Source organism: Anopheles bellator, chromosome 1 (genome assembly GCF_943735745.2).
Source record: "Anopheles bellator chromosome 1, idAnoBellAS_SP24_06.2, whole genome shotgun sequence".
NCBI classification, from domain to species: domain Eukaryota; kingdom Metazoa; phylum Arthropoda; class Insecta; order Diptera; family Culicidae; genus Anopheles; species Anopheles bellator.
In genome coordinates, this window is record NC_071285.1 from 8,671,323 (window position 1) to 8,687,698 (window position 16,376).

A 16,376-nucleotide genomic window follows, 5' to 3' on the forward strand; every position below is an offset into this window, starting at 1 on the left:
GAATCTCACAGCGCAGCAAATGGCGCGTCAATCGATTGATTTCCATTCTCACTGCGGCCAACGGAGGTCCCCTTGCTTTCCACGGCAGGGTGCGCCAGGTGCACACCGCCGTTTGGGCCACTTCAGCGCTCCGCCGAAGAGCCCGCGGGTCGGGCCGAAAGGTCCAAAGACCAGCCGAAAAACGGGCGAAAAAAAAAACGCGGTCGAACTCACACTTCAAGAAGCGAACGCGGCTTCGGGGCTAACTCCAACGAGTGTAAATATTTTCTTTGCATTTCAAAGAAGAAAGACCGCCCGGTGGGGAGAGCATAGTACATCCAATCGGAGCGTTTACCGTTGCCTGGCTGGTGTTGAGGTTGGGCACCTCCAAATTTTCTCCCCTCTGTCCCACAGTTCTTCCGCTAGTAGTCGCCGGTAGTGGTCGATCTCCTGCGTTCCCCCGGTTATTAGTTGCATAACGCTACCGTAGAACCGCTGAAAAGCCGATAGATCCGAAACAGGGATCACCACCGCCGAGTGTTGCACGATCGCACATTGTTGTCCCGGCCATTTATACGGTGGGGTTGGGGGTTAATTAGGGGGCAACCGGTTAAACCGCGGCCACCTTACCGCGAGATCCACAGGATCCGCTGTTCAATATCACCAATTTCGGGCGATTGACTGTCTGCAGGGCTCCCGGAGGCTATTTCTTCACACATCCGACACCGGCCGAGCCGGGCCGCGGGTTGTCTGTTTATTTAACTTCTCGGCCCGTTGTTGCCGTGGCCGCAAGACTGAGCTGGGAGCGGAATTTTCTGACGCGCGATTTGGCGGTCTTTATTATAATCCTTCTCGACGGCGACGACGACGATGATGATGTTGCCGCCGGTCGCCTCACTGAGGATTGAAGCTCACACGGCACTCGATGGCTGTTGCTGCTGCGTGTGTCTGTGTGCAACAATGAAGCAAACTGTCAGCGGGGCCAGAACGAGAACCGAAGAAGACCACCTCAAGTGGACGGACCGGGGAGACCCTTGTTCACTCTTCGGCCCTTGTCCGCCCGCCCGACTGTCTGATTGCCGTGTACCAATTTTGTTCAGTCCGTCAGTTCAAACGTCCGCCCTCGTGGTCCGAGCGGGTGCTAAAAAGGGTGCCTCATTGTTATTGTAATAAATTGAAAAATAGAATAAAAAGAGGAGCCTCTCAGAAGGAGATCCGCGCCGACCCGGCCGGTCGGCCGGGGGCAACTTGTGGATTAAAAATAATAACAACTCCAAAAGCGGGCTCAACATGATCATCACGATCATCAGCAGTAATAACAAGGAGCCGCGGCACTTCGGGTGAGCTGGGAACCACTGGCGCACGGATAGACAAAAATGCTGCCAGGGGTACTGGGCAGCCGCGCACCGCCCACACCGTTGATCCGGTTTCGCACCCGTTCCGAGGAGCCCCGTTGGAAGCTTGGAGCGTCCGTGAGCGCGAGATGACAGGCGGAACGACCGGCACAATTGGCTCTCAGGTGCACCGCACCTATTGAGGGGGAGCGAGGGAGCGAGGGAGGGAGCAATGACGGTAAGAAGGAGGTCATGAGCCCGGCCAGAGGCCTCAAGTGGTCATCTCTAAGTGCAACAGCCTGCCATTGTCGAGCGAGCGAGTGAGAAGTGAGCAGTGAGCAGTGAGCAGCAAACAAGCAGGCGTTGAACCCCCTTAATCCTTTCGACTACTACTAGGTTGTTCATAAAGTTTTGTCGTTCTGAGGACTTGTCGCCTTTAATTAGAATCCATATCGAAAACGTAAAAAACAGACACAACCATAGAAATCGTAAAAACTACAGGATATCGTATTGGAAAATCGTCGAATCTCTTAAAGGGATTTAGTATAAGACCTAGCCATCTTATTGAGCAGTATAACCAGTATTTTGACTGAAGTTTTGGGTTCCTAAAAGTTGTTTGAAAAATAGGTGCCGCACTCGCTAAAAACGCTTTCGAATGCAAGTCTCTCGGCAACATTTGTTGCTTTTTTAGATAGGATAAAGTGGATTTTGGGCATCGAATCATCACTATGGATGAGACTTGGGTCTATGCACCATGATCCTGATTCAAAACAAGAGGCTAAAGAGTGGTGCGGACCTTTTTCTTCGGTTCCGAAACGAGTTCGTCCAGAAATTGCATATGAAGATGTTGGTATCAGTTTTGAGGGATGCGAATGAAATTTTGTTAGCGGATTACTTACAAATACTTGCAAATTGCGGATACTTGCAAATTGATAAAACAATAAATATTGATTATTGTTGTAACATTTTTGAAAGAGAAAAAAGACTCGGTTTGATTTTTGTGAAAAAAGACCCGGTTTGAAGAAGAAAAACATCCTCTTTCATCAGGGCAATACACCGTGTCCCAAAAGGAATTTGGAAAATGGCAAAAATCCATGAAATCATAACAGCTGTAAAAAATATTGTGACATATCGATATTAAATGGCTTGTAAAAATAAATTAAGTGTTCGATTGAAATGAAACTTTGCATACGTTTATTGAAGAGTGTAACAATATAAAAAATTAGGCTTGTAGCAGCGCCCTAAGGTATCGAACGACAAAACTTAACGAACAGCACAGTAGTTGCCTGCAAAGCTTTCCATCCATACAGTGCTGCGCATTTTTTTATCAGTACTGAGGTCCAAGTGAAAGCAAATGGTAGCAACTTTGCCCATTCCTTGCGTTCGATCCGAACAAGACAAGAAGCCACCCCGTTTGCCATAGCCCCGGTCGGTGGCCGTCCACTTCAACCCTCAGCGCCGGGGATGAGAGAAAGAAAATAATAACACATCGCTAGCCGCCGGCCACCGGCCCGAGGGCAGCATAAACATGTGTTAACTAACTTGTTTGCATTCTAACGTTTCCATTATCATTATTATTCCGTGTAATGAAGGCAGCGGAAGGCTCGGTACGGCTCCGATCGGATCTTCACGGAGGCCGCGTGAGACCCTCCTAATTGCACGTAGCTCACTATCGAATGATTAGGCGAAATTTTCCCGAAACGGGCCTCGGCATTATTCATTTGCTGACGCGACGCGTTACGGTTCGTTTCGATATGGCGGCGACGGCTCCCTTTCGGGACTCCATTGGCCCCACACTTTGCTGGTCATGCTGCGGCACGGAGTTTTTACAAGCGCAAAATTGTGAGGATTGAAGTTACGTTTGGCGCTGGCCTTTTGGTCTGGACGGTTGGTGATTTGTCTGGATTTGCATACCGACTGCCGACCCATTCGCAGGTTCCAGGGCCGCGTGAAGCGTTGCACAGTTAACGTGACTGGGCGGGTTAATCATAGGTTTTCTGTGTTAACATAAACCGTCTCCATGTAACCGGGTCGGCGTGCGATGCACTATTGTTTTCACGGGCCCAGCCAAGTGGATCATGGTGCTTGGTGCATCGAAGGAAGTGCTCGTCACGTGCATCTCACAATGCACAATGCTGCCTTTCAAAATTATTATAATCCTCCTTTACCCTTGAAGTCATGGTGATATTTGAGTTCAACCTGTTTCAAGTTCCATCGGGAGAATATTACGATCTTGAATTAAGGTTGATAAATTTTGTTATGGTCCAACAGTAACAGCGAATAAAATAAGAAACGAATTGCTTAATAGACGAAAAGCCACTTTTGTAATTTGTTGTCCACTTCGCGTTTGATGTTTTATGGCCCGCTTTTTGGCCATTAAGACGTTTGAGAAGCGAGAGCCTTCCGAGTGAAACGGAATCGGAACACGGAACATACTAAATATTTTCTAAGCCATTAAACAATAAGCACCGACAGAGTGGTACTGCCGGAAAGGACTTCCGGATTGAATTGAAGCGAAAGGACACCGGGCCGCAGCGTGTCGCCATTTTGCTGATTTAGATTTAGTTTCTTGCCGCTGCAACTTTATCGCTTTCCATATTTTACGACTCATCATCAAGGGCCAAATTGCCACAAACACACGCGGACACGGACACACGGGAAAACTAGCCCCGGGGAAAACTGTGATTCGACGAGGCTCGCGGCTCACGAGAATAACAATGCGCAAACGGTAAATAATGGCCGTTTAATTCAATTTTTGAGCCACAACCACGGCTACGGCGACGGGTCGTAAAATGGGGCCCCGGAAGGTGGAACACGCTGCCGATCGATGCGCTGGCGGCGAAGGACATGAAACAGTACAGTGAGCTACAGACTTTGGCCTCACCGTCACACATAAATTGGAACACTAAATGGTGGGCCTTAATCGACAGACAGTGGATTAGTTCCATAAGAACATCGGAAAACATAAATTAGATCGGCCGGCAGCATAAACCATACGCTGCTTCGAGTGGACACACAAAGTGAGCCTCACTGTAGCCCGGACGGACGGTAGCATCAATGTGTCGCGTCGTTGTCATCGTCGTCATGCTTACTTGTTTTAAAGTCAAACCCTCCGGGGTTTATCACTGGCGGCACCCCAGCCAGCCTTGCCGGAGTCGCCGTTTGTCGGTCGCGTGTTCGGCTCACCGGCCGCCCTGACGGTCGTCAGCCCCGAAAACCGGACCACTCCCGCCAGAGGTTCATAATTTGATAACGTTTATAATAGAATAATTTATACATTGTTTGCTGGCTGTCACCGACTCCGCCAGCCATTCCGGGCGAGCCGGGTTTTCCACCATTTTCCGCGAGGCGTGGAAAAAAACGGGAAAAGCGGCTTCGGTCCTAAATCTGCTGGTAAACGAATTATAAAATGTTTTACCATGATTTACTGTGATACGAGCCGCTCGCCGTTCGAGTGCTTCCCTGTACCGATCGGGATTTTCCCTTCCATAATGATCCGGTCGATAGGACCGGATTTTTGGGGGTTGTGCTGACCTTCACGCGCGTCGCGTTTGTCATGCCGCCGTTGGCGGACCGACACCAATTTAATTATCCACCCGATTATGAACTGCTAAACTGGCGTTGATTTAGTGACACGCGCGATTCACGGGGACACCGACCGATTTGGGCAGGGGAGAAGGCGAACCCACCTGTATTCTGTCCTCCGGTAGGTCCGTTTTCAGGGAAAGCATTTCGCGGGCATACACATCCGGATAGTGGGCCTCCTTGAAGGCCTTTTCCAGCTCGTCCAGTTGATAGCTGGTGAATATGGTTCGACTGTAAGAAAGAGATTTGGTGTTAACAGTTGGTCCTGTAACGGGTCACGTGTTGATTGCACCGTACCTATGCCTTCGCTTTTTCTTCTTCTTCTTCCCGTAACTGTTGAGACCGTCGATGGTGAAATCTTTACTCGAGTCCACGCCGCCACCTGCAACGAGAAGGGAAAGGAAGTGCGCGATTAAATGGAGTAACGTTTCTTTAAATGAGGCATCAACTAAGAATGTAGAATTAATAAGATCAACATAGTGTACGCCTGGCCAGGGTCCGGTGGGCTGGTCATGTCATGAGATTAGGCGGACGGCAAACCAGCTCGCAACGTTTTCTTAGATTGTCCACAAGGACAGAGCCTTGGTAAGTCCCGTTTGAAGTTGCGGAATTGCCTCGATAGAGACACGATAATGGCCAGGATAACGAGCGCTGGTGGACGAAGGTGACAAACGAGCAGAAGGAATCTTTATTGCAGACCAGCCTTGAGCCTTGAGCCTCATTAACAGGATTGTTCGACTGAGAACAGGGATTGGAATGGATCAATCTACCATGAGCTAATATTCGTTACCAATCTGTTGCCATCAATTTTGGAACAGGAAGCAAATAAGTTATGTTCCAGCAGGACTATCCCAATCTCACGCCAAAGCGTTCCCCCGGGAAGCTTAACTTGGACTGGCATCAACTGTCCTGACTGCAACTAAAGATCGATAATTTGGCACAGTATGTGCAATCGGTCCTGAAACCCGTTAAATCCGTTCGTTAAATCCGTTCGTTAAATCCGTCCGTTCGTTACGCGGCAATGTTTGCTTCCTCCTTACCACACAACAACATCCTTGTTCAATTCCAACATCAATCGGCGGCCGCGGACCGTGTGAACTCTAAACTCTAATTATGCTCAAATCGGAAAGTGGGAAATATTTTCGACTACCATTCGGGCCCATTTTGGCCCGTTTTGGCCCCGACCGTTCGCACATTCACCGCTTGGTGCACTCGAACCCATTTCACCGGCTAATTTCGGCACCGGGCACTCGCGTTTATGTGTTGTCTTTTGCGGCACCTTTGCCTCTGTGTGTGTTTGGGAGGGGGGCCAGAGCATAATCTAATGCTCGGAATCGCGCACGGGAGGATAGTGATCATCTTCGGCGAACCGATTCATCCACTCCGCGGCCGCACAGACACAGTAATCCTGTGTGTGCCCAATTATCTCAAGAAGCCTGGCCACTCGTGAGCCGTCGTCGGCGGAGCGCACCACAAACAGACCAGCCGGGACGGGGTGGGCTTGGGCTTTGACCGGTGCCGAAAGTGGCCACTCCGCAAGTAGACGCCCCACTCGACGGCCGCCACTAGAGACTCGCGGGGTCTCGGGGATCCAAACGGAGTTCCCCCCCCCCCCCGGGTGTCTAATTGAAGGCTCCGGGCCCGGGAAGAACCGTCCGTCTTATGCGCCGGCATTTTGGAGCGATTTTCGGCGAACGGGGTGGGCTTCGATTTTCGAGGACTCGATGCGCGATTAAAACCTCCGCCACCGGAGAGGAACGGCGAAAAAAAGAAGGTGAAGAAGTGTTCCGAAAAAAACAACGCCACAACGCGCACTTGAATTAAATATGTTGAGGTGTTGAGGAGCCCAAGAACTCGACGCACAGACACAAAGATAGAGCGAGAGCCCTCGGTTAACAGGGTTAATATTGCGCGGGGATTTAAATCTGTTTTCTGCTGAGAATTCATTAATTTTTTCGTCGAAGACCGGGTTTTTGGGGACGACGACGGCGGTCCCGTCTGCAACGCACGCCCGAAAAACGGGGTGACGGAAGTCGAGTTGCGTTTCGGGGTGGTCACCACCACCGGGCGCTTTTCGGTGGAAACTCGTCACGTCACACACGTCACGAGGTGCCGGGGTGGTCCTGTCGGCGGTGTCTGTCGTGTTTACACATCACTCATCCCGCACGCACTCAACGGCGAGGCGACGGGCCAGGACAGGACACCCCCCCGGGAAACCCTGGCCCCGGGAAAACCGATTTCGGGGGTGAACGATTCTCTGGGCCCACGGGAAAACACCCTCACGCGGGCTCTGGGGTGCTATAATTGCTCCCTAATTGATTATTTTGCTCTTCATCATATTGTAACAAAATAAAATATCATGTTACAGCGCCGGGGTGGCCTGGTCCCGGGAGTGGACAGAGCGAACGACAACGAGAGCGAGAGAAAGGACACTCTCGGTGGTGTGTGATTATTTTTATTGTTGTTTTAATCAATCCGGTAGGTGATGATGATTTTTCTCTGTCACTTTGCGATGTCAGTTTCGGTCAGCGCTGGTTGAGCCACCGCGATCTAGCCGGCGGCGGATGAGGAATTGTTTTATAACCGGTTTGCAGTTAAACTGTCAATGGTTGCACGCTAATGGATTAAGTGACGTGTAAATAAAACACAGTACGCCGACGAGGCCAGGCCCATTCGACTGCTGGCGGTGGGGCGATTAAAGGGCCCTCCACTTCAGATGATCAATCTCATTTGCACACAACGTTGGAGTGTCAAAATATACATTGTAGGTCTTGCCGTGGTCTGGTTTATTTGCGATTGTGAGAGAAACAAATTAAAAAGGTAATGGGCTGATTTTGGTGCGTTTGGTGGCAGGGCAAAAGTTTGCATAACTAATACGTTAATGATGTTACCAAACTCCGTTAGTTTTGGTATGGCCGTTAGTCGGTAGTCGATCGTTGGTTGCAACATATTCGAAATTTGATTTGTAATCCGAATTCAGTAACAATTTCAAACAACCAACCAACGTACAACAATTACTCGTCGCTCTTTGACTCCATATACTCCATATAGAAGTCCCACCATATACCCAATAGAACCTTCCTGGCCGTGAGTCCATAAAGTTCGATAATTTCTGTGGTTTTTTACATTTTCGATGACGTGTCTGCCTAGGCTTCAACATAAGATTACTGGTGCCTGTGTTTTCCTGTTTTTATTGTCAATTAGGCTAAGTTGCCCGTTGACTATTTTTAAATAGATAAACTAAATTAAATTAAAAAAACAGGAACTGTAAGCTTCACAAAAAACTCTGGGTTTTTTATAATAAAATATTATACTCCGTGTACGCCTTAAGACATATGGCCTAATTTCGCAACCTATGCAATTTTAGACATATTATCAATGTTGTATTCCATTCCATAGAAATATATTGTTTGTGGCCATAGATCTATAATTAACCAAGGCAAACTATGGAACTAATATGACCAAAACAAACACTTTCAAACTCTGAATTCTCTGTTAGTATTTGTCCCAATTTCGCAAAAAAGCAACACAACCACAACCGGGCACAAGGACCTCGACCAATGCTGGAAGTTAATTAAAATAAGTAAAAAATGGTCCCGGTCCCGCCACGGACATCCAACGAACACACACGTCAACTAATTCCATCACCACGTTACATTCGCAAATGTCAGTCCTCCCGGCCACCAGGCCAGGGAGTGGTGGCAAAAAGTCGCCTAATTCACATACCACGCTCGAGAACGCTCCTTGCGCCGATTCGTAACGGTCGTCGACTCTCCTTACGTTCCGGCGTTCCCCGGAAAGGGTTCGCTAGACGACGACACCGAAATTGACTATTTTCCGCATTATCGCATTACCATGCGGAGGGTCTGCGCTGCGCTGTGCGCTGTTTGAATGCGGTCCACGGGTCTCGTCCTTGCTTACAGGGATTAGGACGTCCTTCCTGCTCTCCCTTTCGCTTCGAGATTCCAATCCGGGATCGACCGGGCAGGGGGGGAGCCCCAGAGTAGCCGTGAATGATATTTCACTATTTAGCTACACGTATGTGAGAGCGCGCGCGCGTTCCGGGGCCACATTCCAGAACGCGCACCGTTTCTAAACACTACACAAATCCTTCTCCAGGATATGTGGCCCCGGATGGGTTGAATGTGTGTGGAGGATAGAAGATTTATTTAATTTTGCCCATCGGCGCACACATGTGTGTGACGGAGGACGCACGCACGCGGGAATGGCCAAGAATTTTACCAATTTCGTTTTATTAGTTCGTTTTAAGGTAAATTAATTAATTTTCCTTCTCTCGAACGTCGGGTGTTGTGCCGTCGCCACCGGGGGCCGCATAAATTATGTTGATTGTTTTCTACGCACACCACCGACAAGTGTGACAATGGCATGTGTTCCGTATTTGCTTACGGTTCGCTACGGTCGTTAAGTTAAACAAGAATTTGCTAATAAATGCAAAGGATTCGGTTGCCGGAGGTCCGTTTAAAGAACTCCAAAGGGTGGTGTAAAAGCACAAAGTTCAATCAGTAACCGGAAATTGAGGATAAGAGGCGATTCGATTCACCTGTAGCTCTGAGTGGCGCAAAGTTGGTCCTTTAAGTGGTCAGCTTTCAGCTCGGATGTGAAAAATGCTTATTGCCCCATTTCTGCGTCCACATTCCCCACAGAGCATATGCTTTATGTTGGCGGAGGGAAAAAAAGGCGAGCGGCACATTCTATTCCCATGCTCGACACCGCGCTTCGGCCAGGAGGAACGAGAAAAAATCCGCAATCCGAAGGTGATGGATCCGTTTACCTTTTGCTGTGAAGTGCGAGTGACAGGGCGAACCTAAATAAATGCAAAATACCAATGCGCCGGCCTTAACAATGGGGCCGGCCTTGTGGTGGCCGAAAATATTTACTCACAGAGCGCGCTGGGAAATGGTCTGTATGGCCGGATGCGGTTGACTACGAGGGACACGCATACGAGCTTCGGCGACCCTTTTGCCACGAACCAGGACCTGTGTGGTGCCCCAAAAGTGGGCACATTTTTCCGAACCGAAGACGCTTTTCTTTTCGGTCGCAGCTCGACCATAATCCGGGCTTAGCCGGAAATCGATCTGCGTGTGGCGTTGAGTTCCCCCATTTTTTTTTCTCGCTTCACCTTAAGAGGCCGATTACACTTGAGTCCCTCGGGAGCTAGTCCTTTTTTGGGGGGACAAAGAATCGAGTGCGGTCAGGCAAACCGGTATGTGACGTGTCTTTTTTGTTCGGTACCGGCCACCCGTTCTTCGGCCAACATGATCCCTCTCGGTATTGATACCAAAAAAGGGGACTGCGAAAAAGCCGATCATCAGCGTGAAATGCTTCCATAATCAACGAATATAATGGCCCTAATGTGATAGCACTATTAGAGTAATTGTCTGAAGCTCGTGTCTACTCGTGAACGGATGCCAGTGATACGTTTCGGCGAGTGGCGTATGTTGCACTGTGATGGCCACTTTATTCTTGTGGAGCAACTTTGATAAAGGCACTCTGGAGCCACCTGGGAATAGGAATCTTGTCTTATTGATAGTTGGAAACAACACCGAATTAACCTTAATTGTCAACTTTCGAACTCGAAGAATCAATTCAAGCAAGAACGGAAGGACAAGCAAAGCCTTTACTAAGAAATATTCTTCTGAACCTATCGATTAAAAGCCAACAGTATCGATAGTATGGTCAGTTGTATCAGCTCCGCGAAATAACCCAAACATACTGCATTAGCTTGAAACTGAAACTTGAAAACATACCATCTAATATAAGTAATTTTTAAATTCCTAATAATATAAAAAACACGCAATATTACTTTTGATTGCTATTCGTGGTGCCCCCAGGACCTGCAACCTGGCCATGTTGTTACGATACGATACACGGGTTCATTTAACTCGTCTAGAAACAAAAAATTGCCAAGCCGGTTTTAATGCAATGTAAATTTCGTATGTATAAATCTCGCACTATTTAAATTATTTACTACTAAAAATATTCACGAGTTCAGGCTTAAACAAAATGTAATTGAAATATTTCGTCGCTTGCCCCTATCGATGACACAGCTCCTAAGGATTAGGCCACAAACTTTCGGTGTCCTGGGAGAATGTGCCGAAAAACACGAAAGCACGCTGGCGACGTTCACGCAGCGGCCACGGCGCAAGATCTGGGAAAAAGCGTAATTTAATTTGTTGTTGTCACGGGGCTTTAAACAACGCGCTTTCCCCGAAAGACTTCCCCGTTTTCCCATTTTAAATCAACACCCTACACGGTACCACCACCAGCGCACGGGGGTTCCTAAATAAAATGGGTTCAAATCGACGCCGTGGCAACACTGTAACGGACCCCGGGGAGCGGGGAGCAGGTTTTCCATTTTCCCGTTTTTCCGGCGGCCGCAGCTCGCAAAATTTGCTCTCTTCAAACCAAACCAATTATCGTATTGTTGGTCGTCGTCGTCGTCCCGTCGCCGCCCTTGTCCACCCCACGATTCGGGTCGGGGCACAACTCTCGCCGCGTATCCTTGAGCCGCCGTATCCCTCGTGAGTGCGCCGGAATGAGATTAAAATATCAAAATGTGCTGCTTCGGGATACTTTTTATCGGGCCGAACCGTGCCGAGGAAAAGCCAGCCAACGGCCTAGTCCCACCCTGGCCCGTCCTCGGTCCTTCGGTTGGTGCGCAATAACGAGCGCAGAAAGGACGATTTACGGTGGCCAGGGTGGCGGTCGTGGGGTGGCTGAATAGGAAAATTGGGAGCCAACTGACGACGACGACGGCAGCGGCTGTACATAACGTCATCTGACTCAACCTCTCTCCCTGTGAGTAGCGCGATCCGAACGAACTCCCCCCAAACGATGGCCAACAAAAAAAAGTCACATCGTCCTTGTACAACGGCAGCACACACATACGCACGCTCGGGTGCACACAGGGGCCCCCCACATGGGCGCCGGAGTTTGTAGAAGTTGACTTCTGGCGCGCATGATCACGATCCCTGACGGTAGGAACGGTGGTGTTAGTGTGGCCGCCCGGTATTGATGTCCTGCCGACCGAAGTCGAAGGGAAATTAGACACTTTTCGGCCGGGGAACATTCATATTGAAACGGTAGCGATGATAACTAATTTCTGGCTGTCGGCTTGGCTTGTGGGATCCGGTTTTTGGTTGTTACTTACCGGGTAAACAGGCACCGCCACCACCGCCGAAGGTCGACTTCAGGTGCGTGAAGTCTGTTGGTGAGAGAGAGAGAGCAATTGATTAGGTGGTATTCTATGATTATTTTCGTTGCAAAAAGTATTTTCTACAATGACTACATTAAGGATGGTTAAAGTGCTCTTTCGATCGACGCTACTAGTTGTTGAGAGTTGTGCTTAACAAATTATGCCTCCTTCGATCACTTTTGCTTTTGACAGTTCCATATTCGAATCAACCCCGAAGAGGGTTGAGCAGGCGTTGAAATCACTATTGGGCAGACAATGAAAAGTGTATTGCGTTGAAAAGGGACTTATGCTCATGAAGGAAAACAAATATGGAGAACGAGAAGCTCTTAATGTTATTGTGTCAGACTGGGAATTTCCACGTACGTTGGGCTAACGATAGGTGAGTGTTGATATAATGTTTTGAAGACGAGGAGCTATAAATTAAAAAAAAGGCAGAAAACTTCGCTCAGCATTGATGAAATTGGTATCACTGATTGCATATTTTCTCTCACATTCACTTTAAAATATGATGTTGAGCATAACAGCGTTTCGTCTAGATCAAGTCTATTCGGAAGACCATCTCTTTTCGTAAGTTAAATTAGGGAAATTAGGAAAAAATCAACGTAGGTTAAAAAGAATTACTATACAAACAATAGAACCTAGAATGAGAATACTTCATCAGAATTACATTTTCGTTTTGTAAACCTAATCTAAAAATGCCGCAGATTTTTGTGGCACAGTACCCCACAATGAAAAGAGACGATCTTAAACAATGAGACCGTACCGTAACATCCGAGAAGCTTAATTCGCTAGAAGCTGTAACGCGTAACAGAATACTAATCAATGGAGGGGTTCGCTCCTTCGGACAGTTCCCTCGCGCCGGGACGAAGAAATCGACGTGCATCTTGCCGTGCAACAGTCAGTTTAACAATAGAACCGCTTAAAACCGAAAGCGAGAAGAAAGTGTGTTCAGGGAAAGAGAAATTGCAGATGCAAAGAAAAGCGATAGCATCGGAGCGCTGGAACTGCAAAACTGTGGCCGTGGAAACGTCCACGTTGCGGAGAAAAACGGGCAAATCACGGGCACAACACGAGGCCCCGCGGAGGCATCAAATATCTTGTGCAGAATGGCTTGAGCGTCTATTGAGCGTGAGTGAATTATCTGGAAACGGCAGCATCGAATATCATCTTCCAATCAAGCAATTAGGCAGAGCCATTGAAATCGGATCGAATTACGGAACAGTGGGTCCCGAGCCTCCGGCAGGGGTTCGCCGGGGCCGGAGATCCGTATCCGAAGTCCTGTGTGCATCGGCGGCCAGGGACGCTGTGCTTTGACGTTTGGCTAACATGTCACCAGCCACGAAGGCATCGGCGCCTGGCGCTTGCTTCTTTCGCTGTGATTAATGCTGGTTTCGTGCTTGCGGAGATATTTAACTCTTTTCCGTTTCCCTTTGAAGGAGTTTCTGCTTACGAACCGGAACCGGAAAGGAAGTATCAAAATACTGAGCAAAAACCGCAATTTAAACCATCTCCGGCGAGGAACTGTTGGCAAGCGCATGTCACATCAAACACGCCCAGCATCGAAGCAGACGAAGGTTTGCAGTGAATTTTTAAAGTCTTATACATTACGGAAGATTGGCAAAGCTCTAGGATAATAACTAAATATGACCAGCTCAAAATTTGTAAATGATTTGGGGCCCAAGGTTAAGAAGATGGCCAACAATAACTATTTAAACCAAATGTAATCGCCATAAAGCACAGCAGCGGTTACAGCTTACGCCGATAAATTTAGCTTCACCACATATTTACTGCTTTAGTTACTGCCTTGGCAGAAACCCAAAAGTTAAGCCTTTCGCCCGGCCCGGCAAGTGTCCGATGGTTGCGATCCGGTCTCGCTTTTCCGGGCTTCCTAATTAGTTAACTTTGCAACTCCTCACCTACTTCCTAATTGAATTTGATCTAGTCCAATTCGTTTGGACGATTTGTTTTAGTTTACGAGGTCACATAAATCACCCGATACGAATCCTGTGCTCTTCCCCAGCTCCGCCCTGCTAGTTTCCGGCCCCTTTCGATGGCTTTCATTTCGGATCCACCGAATATGTATCGCATCGTAAACTCGCTCATTCGGATTCGGCACCGTGTATCGCATGGTTGCGCATGTCAACTGCTGCTACGCCGGGAATCGCCGGAACTCGCCCATCCACTGCTGTGCTCATAGTTTGTGTTATTTATCCTACCCTGGCTCTCTTGTCAGCTCCTTCTCCTGTCAGCCACGTCAACGGTCAGGCTCTGAAAATCGATTCCACAGCCAGATCCTTCTCCAACTGGGAGCCGTGCCGTGTATAAATTACTTGCCAATTCAATTCCGGAAGAAGGAACGGTGTGGTCAGGCTCGGATAGATGGAGTCTATTTCCGGGCGCCGGGTTCTGGGTGAAACCATGGGCTCCTGGATCAGGTGAGCCCAAGTGCCGAGAAGCCCGCAAAAACCGGTGGGCCGGCAGTTGACCAGTTTCTGGACTGGTTTCTGGATTGAATTGGCAACGAAAGCGATAACTTTGGGGCGAGCACAGAGCTAGCAGAAGGATTCATATTTGCATTAGCTTATATCCATACCTTGATTTGGTATTTGATGAATTCCCTGAAATAGAATTCCCTAATTGTCAAAAAATCTCAAAAAATGAGAGTCCTGTTCTTGGGCATAATTCACTAGACACACCGTATGTTCCAGGAACTTTTCCGGTAGAACTTGCAAAATTATCTCTTCCGGTTCGGTCCGGGGACATGGCCATCCTCGGAGCGGATCGGAAAATCCAATTACGCGTTTGTCGATTTCCATTTCCTCGGCTTCATCATCGGGCTCGTCAGCAGCAGCGGCAGCACCGGTCGAGTCCTTTTTAGCTCTCTCCGCAGGTTGGATCGCCAACGATGACGACCGACGTGGACCCCGTGCACCAAATTGGTGTGGCCACGTGCCGACCCGTGCTCTGCCCCGGGGACATCGGAGTTTGTTTTTAGTCTATCGATTTATTGGAGTGCCACATCGAAACGGCCAATGGTACGCGCACCGGCCCTGACCGGACTTGATCCTGGAACCGGTCGCGATAGGTTTCCAGTAGGTTGAAGTACTAGAGTCCCACGCATTAGCAGCCACCCTGGCAGGCATGATTGAATGGTTCCAACTGTCGCTGTGCGGTTCGAAGAATGTTGGGTTCCATTCCGGCACTCCATTTGCGTGAATGTTTCACATACGATGGAAATTTTTGCTCACTTTTCGAAGAAAATCCACTCCACCAAGAAGCTGTGGAGGACGTCAGAAGATCGAACCTCTGGCAACCAATCGCCGGGCCGGCGCAGCCAAGGTGGCAAACGAGTAGGTAATTTGATTCCTTCCACGAGGCGCCAGAAAACTCCGGAACGGAACGGAACGGCAGACGCCGCGAGTGAGTCGTCTTCATTTCTTCGGCGTCTTGGGAGACGGTTTGACTTGCCTCAAGATGAGGTTTGGCCTTTTTGCTTCGGCTTCGGCTCCTCCGCGTTGTCTAGTGTCGGATCTCACGGGTCTGTATTATTTTAATGCCACTCAACAATGGCCTGTCAACACATGCGGCGGTATAGGAAAGTGAACAACTATCATCGGCTATCAACTACTCAGCGACGAGCACCCAAGTGATCCACTTAGACTTAGGGCAGGGTTGTCGGTATCGGTGAAGGGGCGTGGGAGAGAGGACCGAAGAAGGCCAGAAGTTCCTGGAAGCCCCCGGGCTGGTACTTCTCCACTTGTTTTTTGTTTTCCCAATTTGACTGCCGAACGTCGTCGGATTGGTAGAAGCGATCCATAGCGCCATTAGGAGACGCGCCGAGTGCGGACACTCGATCTCGAACGAGTCCTGGAAGGAGTGCGCTACGACCATTGTTTTGCGAAACCCGACCACTTAATTGCCTCCTTGAGACAGAATTGTTACATAGTTTGTGTCCATTCCCTCCGATTTCGATTTTTTTGATTAAGACGTTTCGATTTTCGGAATCTTAAGTCTCACAAATCCCACAATTTTGTGCTGTACCATCCGCGGGGGTTCGATGACTTTATGTCGGGTGCCGTGCGCCGAAGAAAAGCCCAGAAACCGACAATGTTTGGAATGCTAATGGCTCCGATCCGGCCCGGCGCCGGAGCGATTCTTTTGATGAAAGTTTTTGCCGGGCCCCCACAGGCATTTCCATAATTTCCTTTTTTCGGGACACCGGCCTCGTAATCAAATCAACTCCAGCCGGCCCCCCTCCCGAG

The 16,376-nt window shown here is 48.9% G+C and overlaps 1 protein-coding gene across 1 annotated transcript in view; it reads right to left on the reverse strand.

Annotated features, from left to right (window-relative positions):
• LOC131216676 (homeobox protein unc-4 homolog) overlaps positions 1-16,376 on the reverse strand; it is a 41,994-nt gene that overhangs the window by 10,168 nt on the left and 15,450 nt on the right. The window contains exons 2-4 of the mRNA XM_058211233.1: positions 12,070-12,123; positions 5,196-5,280; positions 5,003-5,129 (exon numbers count right to left, since the gene is read on the reverse strand). Of these exons, the coding sequence (XP_058067216.1) occupies positions 5,003-5,129; positions 5,196-5,280; positions 12,070-12,123 (266 nt within the window). The remainder of the gene's footprint in view (positions 1-5,002; positions 5,130-5,195; positions 5,281-12,069; positions 12,124-16,376) is intronic.